Source organism: Malaclemys terrapin, chromosome 1, assembly GCF_027887155.1.
Source record: "Malaclemys terrapin pileata isolate rMalTer1 chromosome 1, rMalTer1.hap1, whole genome shotgun sequence".
Lineage (NCBI taxonomy): Eukaryota > Metazoa > Chordata > Testudines > Emydidae > Malaclemys > Malaclemys terrapin.
In genome coordinates this window covers 302,306,941-302,319,028 of record NC_071505.1, presented here as the reverse complement: position 1 = coordinate 302,319,028, position 12,088 = coordinate 302,306,941, and the positions used below count along the sequence as shown (strand labels likewise).

Sequence of the window (12,088 nt, the reverse complement as noted above, 5' to 3'; positions counted from 1 at the left end):
CTGAATCTGCCTCCTCTGTTTAGGAGTCTTATGAGGTGGAGCACCTATTGGGACAACAACTGGAAGAAGAAAGAGAGGTTACTTAACCAGTTCAGTAACAGGAGTTCTTTAAGATGTTTTGTCCCTATGGGTGCTCCTCATCTGCTCCTCTTCCCTCTGCTGCAGAGTCTTATTTCTGGACTTCATGGTTGAGAAGAAACTTGAGCAGCAGTGGGTCTGCCCATCTCTATATACCCTCACACTGGAGCATGAGGATATGCAGGGGGCAGACATGAACTTGTGGGCACTGCTGGCAAAAAATCTTTGCACATCCTGAGGTGTAGCTCCCACAGAGACAAAACATCTCAAAGAACTCCAGTTACTGTACAGGTAAGTAACCTCTTTTTTAATATGTGTAGCTAACTGTCAGTGTATGAAGTACCTGTGTCGTGTGTGTGTATATATATATATATATATATATATATACACACACACACACAAACACGTCTGTAAATAAATTCATAATTACACGTCCAGCTGTTTGTTTTCCTGTATTTTAAATCTTGATGTAATAGGCATTCAGAAATACGTATATTACAAAATCATGAAGGGATTCAGAAATCCACCACAATTTTTCTAAGTTTCTTTTTTCTAGAAGTGTGTGCTTTGTTACATTGCATATCATTGTGTTACTATTACCTTTAATAGTGCCATACTCCATGTGTCTCTGGAATGCATTTCTCTTTTCAGTATAGTTAGAATACATAGCACAGATTTCCAGTATCTTATCGTCATCCTGTGCAGCATACACAGCACATCTCCCACTGTTACTAAATAATAGAGGTATATTATGTGAACAAATGAGCACTGGAGTGTTGCTTTATGAGAGTCTTGATGAGGTTTAAATGCAGTTCTGCACAGAAAACCCAAGAATTAGACGTTTATGCAGATTGCACCTTCCTCTGATGCTTAATGATTTAAAACAAATTGCAGCAAAACTCCTCCTTTGTTGCTGAAACATTTATGGTTTGTAATTCCTTACTATTGTTCTTTTACAGGTGATTATCCTGCTCCTAGAGCTGTTCTAACTGGTCATGACCATGAAGTTGTCTGTGTATCGGTCTGTGCAGAGCTGGGACTTGTTATCAGTGGTGCTAAAGGTCAGAAGTCATTTTACAGTTTAAGTTTTAAAAATTTCAAAGTCTCCTTCAGTGAGTGTTTTTCAGTGTTCCCTTAAGCCAAGTGCAATTTAATTATTCTAAGTCTCCTCAACCAAGCCATTTTAATTCTGATAGTCTCAGCAGTTGCTAACTCTGAACATAATATTTTCTATCGATACATATGACACTTAGACACAAACACACTTAGTATATCAGAAAACATTTCCCTCCAGCCATCATTCCCTATTCCAGTGCACAGACTTAGAATACTAGTAGGTAGAAACTCGTATAGTAGCACTGTACACAATGGTATAATGATAAAAACCATCAGATAGAAACATAGGATTGTGGGGAGAGCCAGCTAGGAATGCCCCTATCCCCAAGTTAGTTGACATATTTTAAATAAAAATTAGGCATATTTAGGTTGTCCCCATTCTCCTGGGCAAGAGAAGTGGAGCCTGTTGGATTGTGCATGGGTCCATGCATAGATGCCAACATGTAGAATGTTCTTTTTTTCAGTGGGCAGTTCTCCATAAGAACCAGGAGCCTGGGCATTCCTATTTGCCCTCTTCCACTAGAAAGTTTTGAGCCATCTACTGAATTATCAGTTGTTTGCCTATTTCTCCAATTACTTGTCTGTAGAATCCAGAATATAAGTTCTCAAAATAGCCATCCCGTCCTTTTCCCCCATCCCCGAAGAGATGTCTGCCAAAGAACTACAGTAATCAAATTGAATAAACATTCTAATCTAAATGTTGAGTGTTTTCGCTTGACAATTCATTATTGCAGTGATTCCCAAACTTGGGACGCCGCTTGCGTAGGGAAAGCCCCTGGCGGGCCGGGCCGGTTTATTTACCTGCCGCGTCCGCAGGTCCGGCCGATTGCGGCTCCCACTGGCCGCGGTTCGCTGCTCCAGGCCAATGGGAGCTGCTGGAAGCGGCGCGGGCTGAGGGATGTACTGGCCGCCGCTTCCAGCAAGTTTGGGAAATACTGTATTATTGCATTCCTTTATTTTTCACTCTTTCTATTTGGTTCATTTCATTTATCTCAGTTCCTTGCTTTCTCATTTCCATCTACAATCTTTTTTGCATGGCTCGCTCTCATTTATCTCCTTTTCTTGACTTGAAAAGCAGCATATTTTTTCTTCTTATCCTTTCCTATTCACCTCTGTTATTTTATGTGTTCTCCCTTACTTCCCTTTTTTTGTTCTTTCTTCTTCTTCTCTCCACATTATTTTATTGATTCTTCATGATCCCTTCTCCCTCATTTCTCTTTTTGTCCCATCGCCACCTCCTCGAATTTCTATATTTCTTCTCCTGAAGATCCAACCCTCTTCCTCTTCGCCTCATGATGATGCCTCTTTCATCCATGTCTCCTCATAGGAATTTATTCTTCCACTAATTCCTAAGAAGGGTTGTTGCTTCTGAAGGCGAAAAGGCCAGGTTGATTACTCTGCCCCATACATTCACAATTAAGCTTGTTGGACTGATACATTTTATGACAACTTTGAGCTCCACATTTATTTTCATAGCTGACTTTGAAACCTCTGAATACTGTAGATTCTAACAGGAAATGCTAATGGGTCATTAATGATAATAATGACTTATTATATAAGAAGGGTAGGCTAGGTCAAGAAATTAATGAGATAAAGCACAGTAACTAGGAACCTACCCTGAAGTATTTTCTTGCTGATGTAAATGATGTGATGTAAATTCTTAGCCCATAAGCCAGCTTCATATTGCTTTAATGCCATAGGACTGTACCCTTTTGAACTGTATTGTTGCAAACCTCCTATTATTATGGCTGAGGTCTGTGGTAGACTATCCGCAGCTTCATTAGACACTAATGGAAATGTAAGGCTTTAGTAATGCAGCTCGTTATAGAGGCACTGGGTGCTGGACAACTAAAGACCTACATATCAAATAAAGAATACATCCCTCATTGATTAAGAGGAATTGGGGCCTTCACTGTTAGTCCCAGAAACCCACCATCAAATTCTGCTCTCCTGAGCTCTCTCTCTCATGGTCTTCCCTTAGTTACGCCAGCCCATATGGTATATACATTCAAGTTCTCCCATCTATGTTTTCTCACTGATTCCTCTTCTCAAGCTTCCCCTGCAGTTTCCCTCCTTTCCAGTTTCTCCCCAGTTTCTCTGCTTCCATTTTCACAACAACACTACATGGACTCAGCTCTCTCGCTAAATCTCACATGTCCCTGTCTAGCACTCCATTTCACTATAGTAACAGACACACAGCCCTAGAGAATAATGCACTAGGACATGACTAGGCAAGGAGGCAGAGTTAATGGGAGTCTAGCAACCAAAGTCCTCCACATCAAGTTGAGAGAATTTCCCTATATCTGCTTATGTTCTTATTCAAGCATAGACATGAGTGGTCTGTCTGCATTTCTTTAGGCCAGAGTCCTGAATCACATGATTTCCTTCTTTTCTTTCTTCTCCTTCCCTGATGGGTCATGTGGGCCAAGGAAACAGCCAGTTTGTCAGTCTGTTTAAATGTTAATGTATTGCTCTTTTCTTTTGAGTAATCTAGTTTTTAATTGTTCTAAAACTGGCTCTGTCTGTCTGCATCTCACAACTTTACTGCATTTCGTTTACTGTTTCGGAAGTTGACAAACAGCAGTTTGAGACTATTATTTTTTCTATTGAGGTAGTGTCTAATGGCCTCAGTAAGGATTGGACTTTCATTGTGTTAGACCCTATACAAAAATCGAGGAAAACACAGTCCCTTTCCCAAAGAATTCACAAACGAGGTCCCAGATTCTGCAACTGGATCTAAATGGGCAGACCCCTGGGCCCATGTGTTGGAGCTCACTGAAGTTAGTGGGGCCCATGAATCCAGCTGCTGTATCAGGACCCAAGTTCTTTAAGAGAAAGATTGTGCTCCTTTTAAGGAGTATGGCTTGTTACACTTGTCACAGAAGAGACTATTTCTTTTAGCGCAGAACCGATATCTAGATTCCCAAAGAGATTTTCACCACCTCACTTGGAAAAAAATTGTTTAAATGGAAATTGATGAGCCCAGCACTTAAAAAGTATGTTCTTGCTTTTATACTTTTCTTTTTGTTACCAACAACAGTAAAAAATGGCATATAAATTAAATAAAATTTACCTGAAGAAAATGCATATTTAGTGCACACCATTAAAAATTCTTTAGAAAATACCATCTACCACCATCATTAGGGAGTCACAAATGTTGACTTTTTTATTACAGCCACTGTAATAATAATTCAGTATTAAAATCTGTGGATGTTATACATCCATGTGGGGAGGAGACCTACAGGAACTGCCAGATACTGCAGGAGGAACATGTGGTGACGTGGCTACCTTGTCCCCAGGGAGCCTTCTCTACCTTATACTGATAGGGCCCCATCTGTTTGGCTGTTTGATGGGGGTGGGATGGAATGAGTTCACATTAACAAGGGGGAATGCAGCTTAACAGACTTCTGAACAGCTAGGAGGAGGAAGGGATGAGTTTGCAAAGATTAATTATTAGAAAAGGGGTAAAAATACTCACAATTGAAAGTAGTTAACAGGTAAAGTAAATAAAAAATAGCGCTCTGCTGATATGCTGTATCTTTTTCCTCCATCTGCTGCCACCTGCTTTGTTGTTGTTGTTGTTGTAGACTGTAATCTTTTTAGGTCAAGGACTATGTCTTCCTATGTCTGTACATATTGTCTGTATGCATACTGCATATAGTTTGTGACATGAGCATCTGTATAATATATTTTATTGTTTTCAATGTACAGAGGGTCCTTGTCTGGTACACACAATTACTGGAGATTTGCTGAGAGCACTTGAAGGGACTGAAAACTGCTTGTATCCTCGCTTAATTTCAGTATCTAGTGAAGGCCACTGCATCATCTACTATGAGCGAGGACGGTTCAGCAATTTCAGCATTAATGGCAAACTCTTAGCTCAGATGGAGATCAGTGACTCAACCAGGGTAAATCTAAATGCAAACAACCATTTGACACTGCACTCCTTTTTTAAAATAAATGGAATGTATTTGCAATGTTACTTAGAGAAAATACAGAGGTGAAAGTGGGCTGGTACGGCATACTGGTAAGAAGTGGCCGCTGGTACCGGCCCGTACACAGCCCACGTTAAAGCACCGACGGGTAGGCACCCTATCAGCAGGGTTGCCAACGGGGGCACAAAAGGGGCAGCTGCCCTGGGCCTGGCGATTTAAAAGAGCTCGGGGTTCCCGGCCGCTTTTGCCTCTACCGCAGCAGTGGCCGGAGCCCCGGGCCCTTTAAATCACCGCCAGAGCCCCAGTCGGCACAGACCGGGCAGCGTGGAAGGGCTGGCTTAGGGAGGCTGACCCCAGCCCCACCCCTTCTGCCCGAGGCCCTGCCCCTTCAGGGGGCCCGTGTCGGTAAGTCTTTTATCTTACTTTCACCCCTGAGAAAATAACGTGTAAAATTGCTGTTCTCAGAAAATGTAATGTTCAAATAGATATCCTTTTATGTCCATCTCAAGTCAGCAGTGAACTCATGCTTTTTCAAAATAAGTGAGAACAAATTGTTTATGATACCAGATGATTCCTGGAATTTAAGTTCAGACTTAAATTTCAGCGGGAAATATGTCTTTAAAACAAAATTGTTTGAAATTAATTCCTTCTTTACTTATTAGCAAAGACATGAATTCAGGCCCTGTTCTATCAGTAGCACTTGAAGCAGTGTAAGGAATGCAGATCTCTACTCTGCCTTAGGTGTTAGTGATGGCATCAAATACTGCAGGGCAAACACAAGTTTTGCATGCTGAACTCAAGTCTTGGCACTTAAAAGCTTTGTAGGTCGCAGGTGAAATTTATTTATTTTTCATTTTAAAGGCACACAGGTAATTTATTGAAGATTTGGGGTCCCTAAACAGTTGTTATTTTTAAGTATTTCTCTTCACCTTTAAATGTGGGCAGAAACATAAACATACACTCCATTAGTGAAAGCTATTTGTGGGGCTGTTTGTCAGTTTTCCCCAATATTAACTGAAGTTACCGGGTTTGTTTGTCTCTTCTGAAGGCCATCCTCCTGAGCAGTGATGGACAGAACCTGGTGACTGGGGGGGACAATGGAGTAGTGGAAGTGTGGCAGGCTTGTGATTTTAAACAGCTCTATATTTACCCTGGCTGTGATGCTGGCATTAGAGCAATGGACTTGTCTCATGATCAGAGGTGAGTTGCTGCATTAGAATTAAAATCATCCGGTAAATATTAAACAAAACTATTAAATACTGTTTCTTTGATGTTAGCATGTCAAACTACTGTTATACTTAATTTAAAATATGTGATACAACTAAGCTCTCAGTTATTTCCTGTTGATCTAGCTGAATTGTCATTTTAGGCTCTGATCCTATAGGCACTTATACATCTGCTTAACTTTAAGCAGACACATAGTCCCATGCACCATTTCCTCCCTAGTGTAAATCAGGAACATTACATTGACTTCATCTGAGATACACTGATTTATGGCAGCTAAGGATCTGGCTTGATTGCATATGCATAAGTGTTTGCAGGATCAGGGCCTGAGTGAGTATTGTGTTATCATTGGCCAGTGCAGGGATGTATGAGCCTGATCTCTGAATCTCCCATTTTAGTGTGATTAAAATGTAAGTCTTAATGATGTGTTTATACCGGGTTGTAAGTGGGTTTAGTTTTTGCATCATTTGCCAGTATGGTGTTTGTCAGCCAAACTCTCACTCATGAAATGTGAAATATACATAGATCTTTAAAAAGTATTCATTTCAACTTATTTTTCTTACACTTTTTAGAATTTTTATACTATGTGCCACTGTTTGATACAACACCAAAAATATCCATACATCAAATACCTACTCAATTTATTTGTGTTTCATTTGATGATCTGAAAGAAGATTTCTGTCTCAGCCAAATCAAAACTAACTTACAAAATGAGGCTTATTTACTCTTGGAATTCTGCCAGTTTATGTTACAGTGCTACACAGCATTCTATAGCTTCTTGTTTACAATAAGCAAATATAGCAGATTCTTTTTACTAGACTAATTTCTCTATCTTCTGATTCTAATGCTGGGTTCTGAAACCCCATTTCAGCAATGCACATAAGCAGAGGCTTACTTTCAGCACAATTTAAGTGAGATGGATAGAATGCATTTTGTATTGTTTGGTATCAGCAATTGGTTGACATCCAAGATCCAGTTGTAGGAGGCAGATAAGAAAAACTCAGACTCGCAATTAAAGGAGTCAATTGTAACTAGAAACTCATCACAATTACTTCTGCTAAAGAAAGAAACTAGGAATATATTCAGTATGAAACTTTTTAAGAACACCTAATTAGCGCAATATGCATTTATATATAACTGTCAAAGAGAAGACCCTGTTCTGTTGCTATTTTTAATATTCAGCGTAACCTGCAGTTTTTGAAAGTTAAAAGATGACTAATATATGGGTAAAAAATGTAACAAGTTCAGTATCTATCTTTTTACCTTTTTCAGAACTCTGATTACTGGCATGGCTTCTGGTAGCATTGTAGCTTTTAATATAGATTTTAATCGGTGGCATTATGAGCATCAGAACAGATACTGAAGCCGAATGAAGAACTGAAAGCCAAGGTAAAGCTGAGAGCACAAGTGCTACAATGAACGGCGTAATCTCTGGTGGAAAAACACGTCTGCATTGACCTCCGTTGTACATTCCATTACACCCAGCAATAGCTGTACATTGTAGTCAGCAGCCATTTTATTTTGTGTGTTTTTTCACAACTGAACACCAGCTGCTGAAAAGCAAGCTTGTATCATGTAAATTATATGAATTAGGAGATGTTTTGGTAATTATTTCATATATCTTTGTTTATTGAGAAAAGGTAGTAGGATGCGCCACAAGAGACTTTCGAAAATTCTGAGGAACCTTGTGTCCAGTTGTTACGATGTTTAGTCTGTGAATCTAACATGCATCCCATTTCCAGTCTCTTTTCAAGCTGAGAAAAAAAAATATGTTTGATACTTTGTACATCAGATGCACATCTTAACTTTGAAGGGATACTTTTGTAAAAGTAAAACCTTGTATAAAGAACAAAAATGTTTCTTAATTTTATTGTGGAGTTACAACTTGCATGTACTTTAAACCTGATGTCTTGATGGAACAGGGGTATTCACACAAATCAAACTGGAGATCTGTCTAAGGGTGCAGCTTGCATTAAAGGGTTGAATTTGGGTGCAATCAGTAATTTTGACATTTTCACCAAAATATGTTTTTCACTTTTTAAATCTAAACTCATTCTCTTCCAAGTGGAGTTTTGCTCATGAAGCTTTTGGATAAGAAGCCATCATTTGCCATACTTATACAATGAAAGTTACATTCTTCCCTTTTAAACTTATAGACAAGTCAGAAAGGGAGCATAGTGGAAAGGTTCTGATTTTCATTATATCATCAAGAGTCTTGTAAATCTCTATAGTGCTTAATGACTCCCAACAAGGCAAGAGTGCTATACTTCTGGATTCATCACATTTGGCATATGGTTCACTGAGGGAAGAGGGCCTCAGTTACATTTTTCTCTTATTTTTCCTCTGAATAGCTTGGTTTGTTTAACAACCTTAGCTTTTATTGCAAAGATAAGTTATTCTTTTAGGTTCTTCTGAAAATCTCACCGGAAGTCACATTCTCAGCCTAAGGCACTTCATGTTTTACAATACCGTAATGATGACTATCAGAATAATTTCCCACACATTGTACTGATCAAATTACACACCCAGGGGTATATACACTTTACTTCATGTTTCTTCTTTGTATATTTGGTGACTGTATTGTCATAGATGTACATATTGTGTCGGTAGGGCTATGAGGCATGTAACAGGAATGTAATTTTCTCCGAATTTACACTCACTTGCAGTCATTTATTTAAAATGATAATGGATTCTTTGTATTGGCACTTTGCACCAGAAACATATCATTATTTATTGATGTGATTACTTATTTGTTATCCACCTTGTATTAGTAAGTTTTAGCACTGAATTCCTTCTTCATTGTTGTTTGTATTTAAAAGATTCTGAAATCATGGGGAATCAACGTAATGATTAAGTTATTCATCACCAGTCTGTAAGCAATATCTTGAGTTTATAGCTTAGAATTGGGAGAATACTGAACATCTGGAAGACAAGTTCATTTCATCTTGAGATCATGGTGAAATATTTTGGATATATAAATTCCTTAAGCTATTGTAACCATGTTTTATTGCAAAGATGTAAAATATGCCAGATGTGTGTGAGTTGGAAATCCAAAAAAGAAAAATAAAATATGCAAAGAATTCAGTGATTGTTTTTTATTTCATTGAACTTTTCATCAAAACATCCACATCGAACTGGAAATAAATAATAGTTTTAAGAAATGTTCTCTATTATAATCAGTGTGTATAAAAATGGATATCTTGGAAGTTGTGGTCTCAGTCTCTGAAGGGAGTGAAGAACTCTAGATACATAGTTTGATTTCTAATCCTTTAGATTACCAACACATAAAGAGAAAATATGAAAGTTGTTCTGAACAGCAAAAAGAAGAAATAGAAAAGTTTGAAGAAAGTAAACTTATGATTTAAAAATCTGCCTATGGCTGCAGTCCTGTCATTTGGATCCTTGTGAGCAGATAGCATGCATTTCAATGGAGGTCTGATCAAGGCCATCTCTCAATACCTGACACTTAGCATAAAAACAATAGACAACTGTAACAGAAATATCTGGCAAGCAATTATCTATCTCAGTAGTTCTCAAACTGTGGGTCGGGACCCCAAAGTGGGTCACGACCCCATTTTAACGGGGTTGCCAAGGCCAGCATTAGACCTGCTGGGACCCAGAGCTGATATTGAAGCCCGAGCTCTGGCCTTACCTGGGGCAGTGGGGCTTGGGCTGCAGCCCCCCTCTCCCCACACCTAGGGCATGGGGGCTCGAGCTGCAGCTCCCTTTCCACCCACCCAGGGGAGGTGGGGAGAGGGGCTCAGGCTCCGACACACCCCCACCCATGGGTCAAGTAGTAACTTTATTTTCAGAAGGAGGGTCCCGGTGCAATGAAGTATGAGAACCCCTGATCTATCTAAACTAGAGTCATGTCAAAAACCTTATTAAAATATAGTACACATTTGTGGTAATTGTCTTCCTTTATCAACCCTTTGAAAAGTTGGTAGGCCTTTCTGAGGCTGGATTTTTTTTTTTTTAAGTGTGGTAACCTTCAGGTTACATGAACCTAAAAAAGTACCCAAAATCACAGCCTCAGTGTACCATCAAGTAAAAAAAGTCAACTGCTATTTCATTTATTAAGCTGAGTCCTTAAAAAATATACTGTAGTTTTACAGCTACTTGACATTCTGATTTAATGATTTCCTATGAATGTTGAATGTTGTTACATGAAGACTGTCCACATTAGATTAGGTGAGATTTATTTTAAAAAAAAAATCATTTTCATAGTCAACGAGTTAACTGTGTGTCATTAGGAGGAAAGTGATGATAAAAAAAGACCATTTAACAATAATTCTTACTGTTACAGCAGTGCCTAGAAACCCTACTGTACTATGCTCTGTGCAAATCCAGAATGGAAGTTCCTGTCCTGAAAAACCATCCAAATGAGCCCAGACACAAGTGGGTTTCACAAAAGGTGGAAGAAGGGGAAAAGGGTAATACTCACAAAATTACGAGGTTATGGGATTTCTGGTTCAATGTATTGTATTGTTTGTTTCTTAAGTTTTCTATATTATTTCTTTTTTTAAAAAAAGCCTTCCTTTATCACTGATGATTTCCCCTGCCCCTGCTTTGTTTTTTTAATACACACCCACATTTTATACCATGTAACCCTTCTGCCAGGCGGTGTTTGCAACAACAAGAGCCAGGTTCTCTGTTTAGGGGTTCCTCTTAACAATACAAAACAAAACCAGCTTAGAGGCAATTCTTCCCCACTCACAAGAAGTGAGTCTGTGGATAACAAAAGAAAATGTCTATTAAAAGGGAAAGGGAGCCCATCATTAATTTGTGAAAACATCAGAATCATGATTTGAAAGCATGTAACCATAAGCAAACATCCATCTCACAGTACATTGGACAGCGTCCTTTCCTGCCTCACTTTCCCACATTGCAGCGTAAAAGTCCAATGTCTGACTGTCCCTTTAACACACCACTTCCATTTCCCTCTGCTGCACCCCACTCAGTTTGTTGTCCTTGGTCAGCGAGGACCCAGAATTCAGAGATGAGTTCAGGTGGATTCACCTCCCAGGTGTGAAAATGGGAGGGGCACATCATGCAATGTCTCTGCTGCTGCCACTGCCTTGGCAACTGGTTCACTGTTGCTATCTCTGCTGCTGTAATCACTACTGCTGCTTGCCACTCTCTGCCACTTCTGCAATGCTTCACTCTGAGTATCCACCACTTAGCTCAGCTCTTCGTGATTTCAGTGAGTAGGGGGAACTTCTCTGTTGCTGCCTCTTCATTTTCTTTCACTGCAACCCTGTCCCCATACCACATTTAAGACTTAGCCCACAGCCCTGGTCATCAGTGATTTAAAAAACAACAACAAGATCTCTCAACTGAATCCAATCAGTTGTGCCTTTAAACACTGCAAAGGAGACAGTAAAATGGTATCTGAAACTCTTTAAAATCCATATCCTCACATAGAAATACTTATTCCTCCTTTCCTAGGCATTTGGAACCGCTACCCTATGCTTAGGAACTGAGGTTCAGTTTAGGGTGAGCGCCTCAATCAGGGCATGCTAAGAATATTTCTGCTGCCCTTTACTCATACAATAAGAATAGCATCTAATTACTCCTGCAGTCAATATTAAGTGAATTGGAACCCAAAACTAGGCAAAATTGATCACTTTTGCAAAGCAGTTCTGTCTGCTGAACACCTAGGTAGAGTAGGTTTGTCTATGCAAATACAGTCTGCTCCTGATGTCTTTTCCCCTGCTCCATCATGAGATGTCAGG

General features: G+C 39.4%; 1 protein-coding gene across 3 annotated transcripts in view; it reads left to right on the top strand.

Annotated features, from left to right (window-relative positions):
• The window catches only part of NBEA (neurobeachin), an 817,568-nt gene extending 808,131 nt beyond the window's left edge, over positions 1–9,437 (top strand). For all 3 annotated transcript variants that reach the window (XM_054015304.1, XM_054015305.1, XM_054015303.1), the window contains 4 exons: positions 1,038–1,139; positions 4,906–5,102; positions 6,178–6,329; positions 7,626–9,437. In XM_054015304.1, coding sequence (XP_053871279.1) covers positions 1,038–1,139; positions 4,906–5,102; positions 6,178–6,329; positions 7,626–7,716 — 542 coding nt within the window. In that variant the 3' untranslated portion in view covers positions 7,717–9,437. The remainder of the gene's footprint in view (positions 1–1,037; positions 1,140–4,905; positions 5,103–6,177; positions 6,330–7,625) is intronic.
• Positions 9,438–12,088: the final 2,651 nt, after the last annotated feature.